The 15783-nt window shown below is 34.9% G+C and overlaps 1 protein-coding gene and 1 pseudogene across 1 annotated transcript; one reads left to right on the top strand and one right to left on the bottom strand.

Moving 5' to 3' along the window:
- The first annotated feature begins 680 nt into the window (after positions 1 to 680).
- On the top strand, positions 681 to 3442 carry LOC120117431 (annotated as a pseudogene).
- A 1477-nt stretch (positions 3443 to 4919) lies between these two features.
- Positions 4920 to 5932, bottom strand: LOC120117238. The gene is made up of 3 exons (XM_039137524.1): positions 5710 to 5932; positions 5217 to 5655; positions 4920 to 5132 (listed from the first exon to the last, which is right to left on the bottom strand). Exons 1-3 carry the CDS (start codon positions 5811 to 5813, stop codon positions 5106 to 5108), a joined length of 570 nt encoding a protein of 189 aa, XP_038993455.1. The 5' UTR covers positions 5814 to 5932; the 3' UTR covers positions 4920 to 5105.
- Positions 5933 to 15783: the final 9851 nt, after the last annotated feature.

Raw genomic sequence — 15783 nt, 5'->3', positions numbered from 1 at the left:
TTTTATTTTTTTAAAATCGAGCCGATTTATAAAATATAAATTTAATAATTCAAAATTTTTAGTAATTAGTAGATTAATTTTCAAGTTTTGATCGAATCTCTTAATTTTGTATAATATACATATATCACATATAAAAAATTTGAAGAAATGTATATGTATATTATGTATAGTTATAGAAAACAGTTTAAATTTAAATTAAATAGTATAAAATATTATAAATATTTATAATTAAATTTGAATAGAAATTCAAACAATTTAAATCAACTCAAAATTTGTAAACTAGACTAGACTAAAAAAATTTAAATAGAGTCCAAGTTATAAAATAAATATCGTCAACTTAAATAACTTGAAATTTTTTTATTTGATTCGACTCAATTGAACGCTTATATCTAGGTGTAACTAACAACTTAATATAGAAAAGATGTCTAAATTATACATTTTTTCTCATTTAGGTGCCTAATTTTTTTTGGTCACTGTAAATGACTAATGGTATATACATTATTATTTTAAGTGTCTTAAACATAATATACTTTAAAAAATCCACATGATATATATTTAAAAATTTACTTTTTTATAGTTAAGCCTAGCCGGTAGTCCCGGCAGTATCTGTTGGTTCAACTGCAAACAAAATTAAAAGGAGCGGTTAATCTTTCATTTCCCTCTTCTTTTTGTCTGTTGGTTCCACTGACCTCTGACCTTCCTCACAGTCGAATTTCGTAAACAGACAAGTAGAATGTTGTAATCTTATTTCTCTGCAACTCAACTTTATCAATTTACCCAACCTCCCTTTCCTCTTCCAAATCTAGTATTTCTGATTTTAGCAGTTTTTTTCAACCAATGCCGGGCCTCGTCTCCGTTAAATCTCCACCCGACGCGCCACCGCTGCGGATTACAGTTCGGGAGTCACCTCTGCCGCAAATTCCATCGCGAACTCCTAATAAGAAGCCACCTTCTCCTTTCCCTTCCCGATCCAAGCTTTCCCCCGTTCGCAGTACCAAGAAGCCTCCACCGGACTCACCCAACCTCGACGACTCCGCGCTCGACAATCCGGATCTTGGTCCCTTTTTACTCAAGTTAGCCCGAGACACTATCGCTTCCGGGGAGGGTCCGGCTAAGGCTTTGGACTATGCGGTTTGAGCGGCCAAGTCGTTTGAGAGATGCGCCGTGGGAAGGTGAGCCCAGCTTGGATCTGGCGATGAGCTTGCACGTGCTGGCTGCCATTTATTGCAGCTTGGGGAAGTTTGATGAGGCGATTCCGGTGCTGGAACAGGCTATTCAAGTACCCGATGTGGATCGAGGCCCTGACCACGCGTTGGCTGCTTTTTCGGGGCATATGCAGCTGGGGGACACATATTCCATGCTGGGGAAAATTGAGAAGTCGATTGGATGCTATGAAGAAGGACTAAAGATTCAGGTCCAGGCTCTGGGTGAGACTGATGCCAGAGTTGGCGAAACTTGCAGGTTTTCTCTCTGTTTCTGAATTCGAATGATTTATTTACTGTTAACATTTAAGTACTAGAATTTGAGATTTGGTAGGTGAGAAAGAAAAGATAGTGAGAAAGAAAAGGGAATAGGCATCGATGGGCTGAAGTGGCAGATGGGGCAGTGTCTCTCAAAAAGTTTTAATTTTTATATTTTAAATATTTTCTTTTTCTTTTTTATTGATATTCTATTTTTGTTTTGTAAAATTTTATTAACTAACGATTGTTCATGAGGCCGTCTAGGGGAAAATGGGTTATTTGGTAATTTTTTATCGGCTCCAATGAACTAACTCTTCCTTAAATTGAGTTTCAAACTTCGAAGAACTAAAGGAGGAAAAATTTTGAGGTTAGAAATGACTGCAATGATATGTTCCGTTTTCAGTTTTTTCCTAGGATTATTATTATTTTTTAATTTGCATAAATTAGTATGAGTTTCTCTGTTTTATTATCAACAGTATGCTCATGATGAATGGAAATAACAGGTACTTGGCTGAGGCTCATGTTCAAGCAATGCAATTTGATAAAGCCGAAGAATTGTGCAAAAAAACTCTTGAAATTCATCGTGCCCACAGTGAAGCTGCATCACTCGAAGAGGCAGCTGACCGTCGCTTGATGGCACTCGTATTTGAGGCAAAGGGAGATTATGAAGCGGCCCTTGAGCACCTTGTCCTAGCCAGCATGACAATGATTGCTAATGGACTGGAGAATGAAGTAGCAGCCATTGGTGTCAACATTGGCAATATTTACCTGTCTTTATGTCGCTTCGATGAGGCTGTCTTCTCTTACCAGAAGGCACTAACAGTTTTCAAATCATCAAAGGGCGACAACCACCATTCAGTTGCTTCAGTCTTTGTGCGCCTTGCTGACCTCTACCACAGGACGGGGAAGCTTCGAGAATCGAAGTCCTATTGTGATAATGCTCTGAGAATCTTTGCTAACCCTGTTCCTGGAACCACAGCAGAAGAGATAGCTGGTGGGTTAATAGAGATTTCAACCATATATGAATCTGATGATGAGCCTGAGGAGGCATTGAAGCTCTTGCAGAAGGTAATGGAATTGTTGGAAGATACACCTGGACAGCAAAGCACGATTGCTGGAATTGATGCTCGGATGGGTGTGATGTTCTACATTCTTGAAAGGTATGAAGAGGCAAGGACCTCTTTTGAAAGTGCAATAGCAAAGCTTAGAGCTAGTGGAGAGAGGAAGTCAGCCTTTTTTGGGGTTGTCCTGAACCAGATGGGCTTAACTTGTGTCCAATTATTCAAGATAGATGAGGCTGTTGAGTTGTATGAGGAAGTAAGAGCCATACTCGAGCAGGAATGTGGTCCATGTCATCAAGATACTCTAGGAGTATGTGGCAATCTTGCAGCGACTTATGATGCTATGGGAAGGTACTCTGCAGCAAATTCCATTCAACCTAGCTTATGATTGATATAACAGGAGATCATTAGTTATTTAGTTTTGCTTACAGAATTGTAGGCTTGAATATCAGAGAAGACACAAAATAAACTTAGGAGGAATGAAATTGATACGGGAGTGTATCTGTTGTGCTCTTATGGTGCATTGCATCTAATTCTTCGTAGTTTCTTATTTTTTTTTCCTTCTAGAATTCAGTTACTTATATTTTGATGAAAAACAGGGTTGAAGATGCAATCGAGATATTGGAGAATGTACTAAAATCGCGAGCAGAGAAACTTGGAACTGCAAACCCTGATTTCTAAGATGAAAAAGGTAGGATGGCTGAGCTCCTAAAAGAGGCAGGCAAACCTCGAAACAGAAAAGCAAAATCGCTGAAAAATCTGATCAATCGAACTCAAGGATGACGAAGAAAGAGGGGACAAAAAATGGGGTCTCAGAATTTGAAGTGTCTGACCCAGTGCATATCAATTTCATTTTACAATACAGTATTTTTGTGCAGTTTTGTGGTTTGTTGCTGTTATTGCAGAAGTCTACCCTGCTCTGTATAATTTTGTTGTTTTACTGAAGTATGTTGCACTTTTGGTTGCTTCTTTTTTATTTTTTTTCTCCCCTTTGTAATATTTATGCTTGTATCTATTTAATTATTCATTTTTGTGTTGAATTTATTCTTTAGGGACTTGTTAAGGAAATTTGTGTTATTATGTGTCTACACAAAATAAAATAAAATAAAATATTTTTTTTATCATTACAATAAAAAAGAGTAAAATGTAAGATTTTATTATCTAATGTGTAGTTATGGGAGAGATGTAAATAAAATACAAAGGAGAATTTCATGAAAGAAAAAACTTTGAGATTAATCTGTTAAGGCAATATAATTTGATCATTAAAATTTAAAACCTTTATTCAATTAACCTACAAGAATAAAATATTTTTTTATTTTTTAATTAATGTTGAAAATATTAGTTTAAACTTGAATTAAACTTGAGCATAAATATAAATAACTAAATTTAAAATTGAACAAGTAAATCAAGTTCAATTATTGTAGGTAAATTAAATTAATCCAATGAGTTGAAGAAACTCAATTAATTTTATTTTAAATCAATTCAAATTATAAAAGTAAAACTTAATTAAAATCAAATATAATTTTGAGTCTAAATTTTTGATATGGCTTAAATAAGTTTACTCAAATTCACTTTAATCATAAATGTCTTATAGAAGAGAACGGGAAAAAATCATAAAAGAGGAGAAAATAAATATAGATATTAGATTTGGTAAAAAAATTAAATTTTAAAAATATTTATTTATTATTTTTAATTTTAATTTTTATATAATTAAAATTAAATAAATTTTAAAATAAATTGAAACAAATATGATAAGATGATTTTATTTCGTTTTATATTAATAGAAATACATATATATAAATCCCGAATTATCACCATCACCTGATTTGTTTTTTTTTTATTTTTATTTATTATCATTGATTTTTAATCTTTATGTAATTAAAATTTATAATTAATTTTGAAATGTAAATCATTGCTTAGCGTAAACAAAAATAATAATAAATCTTTTTACATTAAAACGAATAAAGTGTAAAATAATTTGCTGAAAAGAATACATGTCGCAATTTTGAATTGAGAGACTAAATAAGAACACAAAGAACAAAGAGAAATAGGGGATTCTATTTTAAAGAGATTAAAAGAATATTTTTATTAATCTATGGTGATTATAAGTGATTGTATATATTTTAAAGATTTTAAACCATTAAATAATGAATGTTCAAATATTTTGAAGTCATTGGTGATTGAACATAAAATCTTTAGTGATAACAATCGTTTCTCTAATCATGGAGGTCGTTTAGTTTTCAATCAATTTTTATATTTTTGTTAAGTTTTTTTTAGTGAAGGACAACTGGACAAGTTTCATTAATTGATTTTAAAAATAAAAATAAAAAAAAATAGAAAAGTCTTAAGAAACTATATCTGATCATAATCATACAGGGAAATAAACAAAGCATGACCAAATCCAGCTCTCATTCAGGGCCAGAGGTTTATCATTAATTCATAACACCGTATTACATTAACACAACATCAAGAAGGAAGAAGATACATTCTCCAGTTCCTTACATCGCAAGTTTATTTAATTTATATTGTGTGGCAGGCTTATCATCATGCCAACATATCTACCATGTTTATACATATGTAGAGTTCATCGTATTTCTTTGCATTTCCAGACCTGTAAATAAAAACCATTAGTTTTGTATCCTGATTAAACAAAATGAAGAAGAACGAAGGTGAATATATGGATTCGGAACTTTACCTTGTTAAATCCCCCATGATGATCGTTTTCGTCGTTACTCTGAGAGTCACTACAGCTGTTTTCACCCGAATTGTTGTTCATCAGACCCTTAGCTGAGTGGCCGTTGCCACGGTATCCACGGCCTCCGCCGTAATAATGTGAGTCGTTGGAAAAGTGTGTTTCGCTGTACTCGGCTTCGGTGTATTCTAACCCCATGGTTTTACAAGGGCCGTATGATTGAGTGGTGATGAACCCGTTTCCGTGTCCGGAGTGGTTGCCGCGACGGTGCGGCTGGCTACGGACCATCTCATTGATGGCATACTCCATAGCCATTCGTCTCTTCATAGCTTTCATAGTTTCCGTGATGATCGAAACCATGGCCCGTCCCGCTGCCATTTTTCTGGAACCTATCGGCTGGGGTGGGGCTCCCATAGCCATAAACACGACCTTCATGTTTCCCGTGGTTACTATCGTTCCCATAGCCATACGACTGCATCTTGCCATATCCATTTCCAGGAACATGAAGTTGAGTTTTGGACATTGCAGGTCCATTTTGGGACTTGTAGTTGCCGTAAGATTGACCAAACCCATCCCAAGTTTCAGCCATTCCATAAGCATTCTGGGGTTTGCTCATTCCGTAGGTGGTGGGATTGTGGATTTGAGTATAACATTCGCTTCCACTATAAGCCATTCTTGACTCCATGGTATTTGCTCTCCTTCTTGCTTCCCCAATTAGGGTAGTGTCCCTGTCCCATTGAGTTGCCACCTCCATTCAACCCCATTCTCACCCTCTCTTAATCTGTTAGTGCTTGATGATTAATTACTTGAGTGGAGCAAACTATAAATACAAGCACGGTGGATTGGATTCCTTCTGGTGAGTGCTACAACCATAAAGGAAATGATAAAGGCACCACATGTTGATTGCAGTCATACAGGGAACAAATTCCTCATAAATCTTTTGTCAACATCATTAGCATTTTTTGACACCAATATCTAAACATTTGTTCTTGAGCAACAGACTTAGTGGGCGCCATTCCTATGTAAAAAGAATCTATTTGTCAAGTTGTCAAACGATGGACGCAAAATTTCATGTTAGAGAGGGTGATTTGATAAAATTTTAAGTAGAAAAAATCTTATTCTGAATAAAAAAAATATAAAAAATATTTAAAATATATACAAATTTAAAATTTGAAATGGGACGACCACCCACACCCACTCCTCTGGGTCTATTCCTTCGAGTAGATGATATGAGAAATGGAGCTGAAGATATTCATTTTTTTCATTTAAATGTTATTTATATTATTATTATTATTATTATTATTATAACAAATGGTGGCCCAGATCAATGAGCCCATAACAAACCCTAACAGATTAGGGTTTTTCTATTCCCCCAGCCGCCATCTTCAATTTCAGCCGTTAGATCTGGTTTGATCCAACGGTCCACAGTTTGCCAGAGGAAACCCTAGGGTATCAATACCCTAGGGACACGTCCCAGAGCGCCGTAGATTCCAGAAGACCACGAGGCGTTGCTTCAGCCATCACCGCCACTCCGCACACATGTCGTCCCAACGGTGAGTCACCACTGGGAGTCCGGTGACTCACCAGACTCCATTCTTTTACCCGGTCCGATGGCCACACCGGTGATGGCTATAAAGCCATCACCCATCTGCGAGAAAGAAAAGGAGAACAACAGAGCCAGAGAGACAAAAACCGAAAGTAAAGATACCAAAAAGACCAAAAGCTTACCGAGGAAGCTACACCGGACCTCTTCAAACGTCACCAAAACCTTCGAAACCGAAGGTATTTTTCTTAGATTTGCTCCGATCGGAGCCGTTTAGAAGAAAAAGCTGGCCCTTCGGGCCAGTCGGGTTTGGCTTTAAATAGCCTTCCCGAACGACGTCGTTTCGGGGAGGGCTATTTGTGTAATTTTTAATTGTTAAAGCTGGCCCTTCGGGCCAGTCGGGTTTGGCTTTAAATAGCCCTTCCCGAACGACGTCGTTTCGGGGAGGGCTATTTGTGTAATTTTTAATTGTTAAATCCCGTCCGCCATCCCTCAAATTTGTAAACTTACATTTTAGTCACTAAATCAATTTATAATCCTTTTAATTCGTTCTTTAATTTTAATTTTCTTTATTTTAGTCCTTTATATTAAATAATATATTTAGGGTAAATAACAGATTTAATCCCTTAATTTTAATAATTAATATTTTAATCCCGAGTTTATATTTTTAATTTATTTTAATCTGATATTCGAACTTTAGATAATTTTATTTTAGTCACTAAATTAATAATAAGAAAATAGCATGTTTAATCCCTATAATTTTGATTAATATTGAATTAGGTTTTTAATTTTAATTTTACTATAATTAGTCACCAATTTAAATATTTTCATATAGTTCTAATTGTATTTTATTGTTTTAATTTTATTTGTTTATATATTTAAATATTTTTATTATTATATGTAGTCATAATATATAATAAATAATAATTTATTTTTTTTCAATAAATTATTTTAATATTTATTTTTCAATATCGAAGAAAAGGGCATCTTAATACAACTGGATGTCCTATTCTGGTATTTTAAAATTAAATATTATAAAAAATTATTATTTTAATTTTATTCAAATTAATATTATTAATATCAAGAAAAGAGCTGTCTTAAGGCACCTAGAAGTCATTTTCCGATATTTTTAAATATTTTTTATATAATTTTGAAATAATAGGATTATAAATTAAATATATTTTGAATTTTTAATAATAGAGACAATTTATAATTAAAAAGTACCAATTTTGGGCGTTGTAAGGGTGCTAATCCTTCCCTAAACGTAACCGACCACGAATCCCTTTTTATTATTAAAAAGAACGAATTTTTGGTTATAAACGTAGAGATCAGTTCATTTTTTAATTGATGTTTTCTTAAAACTCTTTTAAAGAAAATAATTTTTAGGTATTCGACCTACCTGACCCAAAAGGCCGATGGCGACTCCCAAATTATTTTCAAAAACCATTTATTCACATCAATTTTCCGGCCAAATAAATATTTCGTACCCGGACGAAAACCGGTTACGACAGCTTGGCGACTCCGCTGGGGACTGGTCAAACTTTTAAAATCAATTATAAATTGTCTCTATAAATTAAAATTTATATATTTAATTTATAATTTTTTCTTTTCAAATTTTTTATATATTTATTATTTTCATAGTATGTATATATTTTCCTATTAATATTTTTTTATTTGCAAGTATTTTATTTCATTATTTATTTTTCTGTCAGAGGTTTGAACATTTCTCCTCACACACAACACTTGCATTGCATAACATAAAGCTCTATAATTGAGTTTGTCCCTTTTAAGTGGGAGTGAAAGCGACGTCTTCGTGAGAATTTATTCTCCGTGTCAGACCTAGCAAGTAACTTTCGGGGTTCATATGCTCTATATCTTCGTGAGAATTTATTCTCCGTGTCAGGCATAGAGAAATGTATCCCCTCGAATTGAACTCGATCCACTTTAGTCTGTGATGGACTAGGATTTAGGGTTATCAACCCAAGGGGGCAATAACAAGGACAATTCGGGTACCTTTATTCTTAGATCTGAAACCTTGCATATAATAAACCCTAAAAACTCTTTCGATCTGAAGTCATGCCAAAATTTTGTCCAAAATAGGTACACACAGGAGAAATGAATTCTAACTTTCCTGTTAATTTATTTATTTTCTTTACTGATTAAAATTACATGTAAATTTAAATTATTTAAATTATGAAAAGCATGTTTAAATAAAGATATTTAGGTAGATATTATTGTTAAATTCTTTATTATGTAAACTACTTCATTTCTTTTTGTGTGTTCTTTATTTTTTTTTATTTTGCATAGCATCATACAGGATAAAAGGAATTGATCCTCGTGTTAATTGTCTCATTGGAAAGCCTTCATCCATAGATAAAAAGTGTTCAAATCAAATAATTATAAACTCAGAAGTAAGATAGTGGGTTGAGGACTTACAAAGACAAGAAGGAGACAGTCTGCAGGATGATTATGTATCTGACTTGGCCAGTTATGCTCCAGTTTCGCTAAAAAGAAATGATATGCAAGATTTGCGAAGCATTTGGGAAAGTTGGGATTCAAACAAAAAATTGCAGTTTTATCAGACTTACGGAGACATCCCATATTTGCTCTATGTTGAAGTTGATGATGAATTACTCAGAGCCCTAATTCAATTCTGGAATCCAGGGTACAATTGCTTCACTCTCAATAAGGAGGACTTGGTCCCTACTATTGAAGAGTACACAACTTTGCTACATATAGAAGGGGTTTTGGAGAATCGAATCTATTCAAAGTCAATTAAAACTCAACCCTTTCGAGTTAAATTAGCAAAGATTGCCGGGGTACGAGAAGAATGGGTGGCATCCCGTACAAACAAAAAGGCGAAAGCGAAGGCATTGCTTGGACCAACATTAAAGAACTTATTCAGAGTCATCCAGACACTAAAGTACGATTCGATCTATTTGCTCTGGTATGTATGGTATGGTCATCTTCCCAAAAGTATTGGATATGTTGAAGCTGCAGTGGTAGATTTGTTTGAACAGCTACCGAAAAAGATTAATCCTGCTTCTGCAATTCTAGCAGAGACCTTCAGATCGTTAAATGCTTGTAGAAAGCTAGGAGGTGGACGATTCTCAGGGTGTACCCAGTTGTTATATGTTTGGGTCCGTAGCCATTTCTGGAAGACAGAAAAGGTTTCATACCGACGCTTTAATACGGATTACTCACCATTAAAAGAATTTCTGGAGCAAGAATGGCCGAAAGAAATTAAGAAAGATATGTGGAATAATGCCTTTCGAAATCTGCAAAGCAATGACATTGTTTGGCGAGCCCCGTGGCAAATCCAAAGGGAATTATTTTACAAATGTGGTGATTACAATTGGATAATGCTGCTCGGATTATGGGGAGGAATTGGATATGCACCACTTCTGGTCATAAGACAGTATGAAGGTCGTCAATTTGTACCTGTTACCGCTGGATTACATTCATCTGAGTTCGCATTCCACAGCAAAAATTATAAAAGAAATATCATGGAAGTCGTTACAGCTTGGAAAACAACTTTTTGTATCCGAGCTAAAGCAGCAAAAGAAATGCTAACTCCTGATTATGAGGAATGGAGATCTGTCAGAAAAATGAAAATATTCCTCTACCAGATCAAAATGAGGATATCTCTATGGAAGATCGCATTAAGGTGGTTCCATCAGAGATTGAAATCCTGAGAGCTGAGTTTGAATCAGAAAGAGAAGGTTGGTCAAGAGAATCAAAGCAAATGAGACGAGATAAAGCTATGTTGGGTGTTGATATTGACTTTCATTCATCACAATGTGCAATGTTGAGAGAAAACAAAGAAAAATTTGATGGTGAATTTAGAACATTAAAGAAAAATTACCAAGAGTTATATAAATCCCGGAAAGCATCAGGACCAAGCCAATCAACGGTACAGATGACCAGAGAATTGAACATCGAGAAAAGTCGAGTTGAAGATCTGAAAGGAAAGAATAGCCGTCTACTCAAAAGCCTTGAGAAAGGAAAGCAAAAAATGGAAGATTTTGAGGTCGACAGAAGAGAGCGAATTACAAAACACAAGGCTGAACACCGCGAGATCATGAATGAAATGCAAAGAGAAAGGGATCGAGCCAAAGATTTAGAAGAGATAAAGAATGACATCTTTGATAAATTTGAAGGTGAGAAAAATATCATGTTCAAGGTATTTGAATCTGAAATGAACCAGTTGATTGCTAAACTTGAAGTCAGGGGCCAAAAGATTGAAGAGTTCAATATTGAAAAAGAAAAATGGAGTTGAAAGAAAGAATTTCAACACCAAATTGAGGTAGAGCAAGAAGTGGCTAGCAATTGGATGCAAAGATGCGAAACAAGAATGTTCAAATCCAGAAGATTAATCAAAGAACGCAAGAAGCACGAACAAAACTTGAAGAAGATCTGGATCAGTCTAGAAACAAAAACTCAGAGTTTAATGCTTACATTTTGCAACTTGAAGAGTCATTATTTCAAGAAAAGGTTCGTCTAGGACCTAATGATCTCAAAGAAAGTAATGAGGAAAGTGCTTCACTGCAAAGACGCATTAGAGATCTTGAAAAAATTCTGCACAATTGTCAAGACAGAATCACTGAATTAGAGCAAACTCTGGAAGGAACTAATGAACAATGGAAAAAGTCAACTGATTTCTATGTTGAAAGAAGTGAAGAAAGAAGTAATATGGTGTTCGAGGCCATGGTACAAATGAGCGAAGTTGCTAGATATGTTGGGGAACTAGCTGTTGAAGCTAAAATAATTGAGCATCACGTTGATCTAGTTTCTAAGTTCGGAAAGAAGGTGTCATGGTTAATGAAAGAAATTATAGAGCTTAATAGGAAAGCTATGCCTTATCTGTAGTTATAAACTATTATAAAGAAACTTTTGTATGCCGATGAAAGTTGTTCTATGACAGTTAACTTTTTGGGATCAATTCCTTTTTGCATACATACATTTTGCATACATTCATTATTCATTTCATGATTTTCTTTATGGATATTTTATTATTAAGATAAAATTCATTAATTAAAATTTGGAAAAAATAATATCAAAAGATTTTTCAATCGCAGTTATTTTGGCCAAAAGAGAAATACAACATCACTACGGTACTAGACAAGCTACTAAGAGAATTATGGAGGATAAAATACAACGTATTGAGGAACAGCATAATAAAGAACAAGCAGAAATGAGAATGAAGCTGGAAAAAATTGAAGCCAGTATTGCAAATTCACAAGACAGTATGATGCAGAAAATAGAGGACATGTTTAAAAGGCAGGCTATCATTGGAAAAATGCATGAAAATCCTGTATCTTTCGACCAAGAACCTATGTATCCTCTAGGTTTTCCACCAGAACCAATTTATCACTCTGGTACTACACCTATACAAATTAATGCTCGCACATCAGCATTTCAATAAGCCAAACCACATGAAAATCGACAAGTGGATCCTGCATCTTCAAGCAAAAATCCACTTATATCTGATGTGAAAATAGGGGATTTTAATACTGAGCATTTAATCCCAGATTTGAATGAGCTGAATGAGAAAGAAAAAGTAAATGAAGAATTGACCAGACAGATCAAGAGCTTAGAAGAACGAATGAAATCCGTGGAAATAACTGAATCATTCTATGGGTTTGACGCTAGTGAGTTGAGTTTGGTTCCAGACTTAATCCTCCCCATCAAGTTCAAAGTTCCCAAATTTGATAGATATGACGGTACTACATGCCCTTCATCCCACATTACTATGTTTTGTCGCAGAATGGCAGGATATGTGAAAGATGAGAAGTTGTTAATTCACTGCTTTCAAGATAGTTTGACAGGACCAGCTTTAAAATGGTATACTCAATTGACCAAAGCCAACATTAGATCCTGGAAAGTTCTGGCTAAAGCATTCTTAGAGCAGTACCGCCACGTAACAGACATGGTTCCTGATAGATGGACTCTCCAAAATTTGGAGAAAAAGAATAACGAAACGTTCAGACAGTATGTCCAGAGATGGCGTGACACAGCAGCCCAAGTTCAACCACCTTTGTCAGAAAAAGAGGCTACAGTAATATTTGTCCATACATTGAAAGCTCCTTATTTAAATCATCTAATGGGGAATGCAACCAGAAATTTTGCAGATTTGGTTATTTCTGGAGAACTCATTGAAAATGTCTTGAAAAGTGGTAAAATTGAATCAAATGAGGGTCTAGTTCCAAAACCTATGTACCGGAAAAAGAGAATGAGATCAACAATGCAAACTCTTACAACAAGGATTCATCGAAAAGTGTTACAATAACCCAACCAAGGGTTAAGAAAGAAGAAACAAACACTAATCGAGCAGAGTCCAGAGGATCTCGAAAGGAAAATGAAAGGTTATCTTTTACACCTTTACCAGTACCATATGATGAGATCTATGATTCGCTGTTAAAAGCAGATGTCATACGGCCCTATCCTTTGGTTCCCATGCAACCACCATTCCCTCCATGGTATGATGTAAAGGCACACTGTGTTTACCATGAAGGAATTACGGGCCATTCTATTGAAAACTGTTTGGCGTTCAAAAGGGTGGTTCAAAATTTGATCAACACTGGAAAGTTGGAATTCAATTCACCATCTACATCAAATCATCCATTGCCAAATCATGGAGATAAAAACGTGAATGCAATTCAGGAAGAGAACAGAAAGAAAGAAAAAACGGACATTTCTGAAATTAAATCTCCTTTTGTTTGGGTATTCCAACAACTCTCTTTAGCCGGTATAATTCCACAACAATTCAGGCCAAAGCATAATGAAGGCAAGAATTATTGTGAATATCATCAAGAGAAGGGGCATGAAATTCAACTATGTCCTGAGTTTAGGGATTTGGTACAAAAATTAATGAATAGCAGAGAGATAGAATTCTTTGAAGAAAAACCAGGAAAAAAAGAAGATGATGTTTTCTCATCAAAGGATTCTAAACCTAGTCAAAGAATAAATGATCCTGTGATCATTAATGTGAAATCATCTACAGTAATTCTGGCACCAACAAAGTCGAAAGTAGTTATCACCACTCCTCTACCATTTCCATACAAAGATACTCGCAGGGTACCTTGGAATTATACTACCAATGTTTCAATGGTAGGAGGATCTGTTTCTCTAGAAAAAATGGAAGAGAAAATACAGAGTTTGGGTACAACATCGACATCTGAAGCAGTGAGTGAAGTCGGTTTCTTTACAAGAAGTGGGAGATGTTACTCTTTCGAAACATCCAATGCCTCAGAACAAGTGAAAGCAAAAGGAAAAGCCATGGTAATACCTCAGAATGTATTTGATGATGAATCCCCTCCAGCATTCAATGAGCCTGTGACAGAAAAACAAGCTCAAGAATTTTTGAAATTCCTAAAACATAGTGAGTATAGTGTGGTTGAACAACTACACAAACAACAAGCGAGAATTTCTATTCTTGATCTATTGATGAATTCAGAAGCACATAGAAATGCTTTGATGAAAATTCTCAATCAAACATTTATCCCTGAAGATATATCCCTCAATAAACTTGACAGAATGGTGGGACATATAGCCGCTGACAATTACATAACATTCACGGATGATGAAATACCTGAAGGCGGAATGGGGTCAGTAAAAGCTTTGAATATCACAACACATTGTCATGGTCATGTGTTGCCAGGAGTATTGATTGACAATGGATCCGCTCTCAACTTGATGCCTCTAGTCACACTTCAAATGATGCCTGTGGATAAATCACACATGAAGAGTTATCAGAATGTAGTGCGAGCCTTTGATGGTACTCAAAAAGAGGTGCTTGGGAAAATGGAAATACCGTTGCTAATTGGACCAGTCATGTATAATATTGACTTTGTGGTAATGGACATCCACCCTACATATAATTGTTTATTAGGGAGGCCATGGATTCATTTAGCAGGAGCCGTTCCTTCTTCATTGCATCAGAAATTGAAATTTGTTGTTGATGGACAATTAATATGTGTCGGAGCTGAAGAAGAAATCATTGCGTCCGTAACAAGTGATGTTCCATATATTGAAACCAATGATGATGCTCTTGAATGCTCTTTCCGAGCTCTTGAATTTGTCAATGCAACTTTTATTGCGGAAGGAAGCAAAATTCCATATCCCAGATTATCTGTTTGTACCAAGATAACGGTACGACAAACTTTAGGCATCGGAGCTAAAGCTGGGAAAGGTTTAGGAAAGAATCTTCAAGGGATTTCAGTTCCTGTAAGTATAAAGATGAAGAAAGATTGTTTTGGGCTTGGATTTAAGCCCAATTTTCAGCAAAAGAACAAAGAGATGAAAAGAAGATGTGAAGACAGAGAGGCAAGGTTGAAAGGGAAAGAAATCCTTTGGGAACACATGTTTTTCCCACAGTTGAAGACCACATTCAGATCAGGGGAAACAATTAATGTAGAACAACAGCTTGTTGAAGCCTTTAAAGAAGAAAAGTTGACGAAAGATCAAAACATAGTTGAAGAAGCTATGAATGGAATATTTATCAACATGATCATGAATGACAACAAGACTAGCAAATACTTGGATAGGATTCGCCCATGTTTTCCTGGAGAAACACTCAACAATTGGACCACTGAAGATCTTCCTATAGTTTTTAATATTAACGCAGAGTAATATTCAGAACTAATCTTTATGTTTAGCTCAAAAGTATGAAAACTTTTTGTTATCTTGTAAAGAAAATTAGGTTAAATATAAGAAGTTTTCTTTAAAATTTTCAGATAGCAATCATTCTTTACATTTTCTTACATTTTTACATTCATTTATTTCATTAATTTACTATATTCTTTCGGAAATATGTCCGACTTAAATTTGCAGGTATCACCATGTTAATAGCGTGTTTATTCCTAAATTTAATCAAGAGATAAATTTAGAGCAGCCCACATGTCTGGAAGAAATCAATAGGTGTGAGGATGAACTAGAATGTGATGTTCCTACTGAATTATTAAAATTGGTAGAAAAAAAAGACAAACAAATTCTACCCCACAAAGAAAAGATTGAGACTGTGAATCT

Source organism: Hibiscus syriacus, unplaced genomic scaffold (assembly GCF_006381635.1).
Source record: "Hibiscus syriacus cultivar Baekdansim isolate YM2019G1 unplaced genomic scaffold, ASM638163v2 tig00110319_pilon, whole genome shotgun sequence".
Classification (NCBI taxonomy): Eukaryota; Viridiplantae; Streptophyta; class Magnoliopsida; order Malvales; family Malvaceae; genus Hibiscus; species Hibiscus syriacus.
Note: the sequence above shows the minus strand (reverse complement) of the source record. Positions and strands in the feature narration are given on the sequence as shown.

Coding starts and splice junctions, on each gene's coding strand:
- LOC120117238 (XM_039137524.1), bottom strand. CDS start 5,813: ATGCTTATGGAATGGCTGAAACTTGGGATGGGTTTGGTCAATCTTACG. Junction 5,656..5,709: donor AAACTCAACTTCATGTTCCT/GGAAATGGATAT, acceptor GATAGTAACCAC/GGGAAACATGAAGGTCGTGT. Junction 5,133..5,216: donor ATCATGGGGGATTTAACAAG/GTAAAGTTCCGA, acceptor TTTTATTTACAG/GTCTGGAAATGCAAAGAAAT.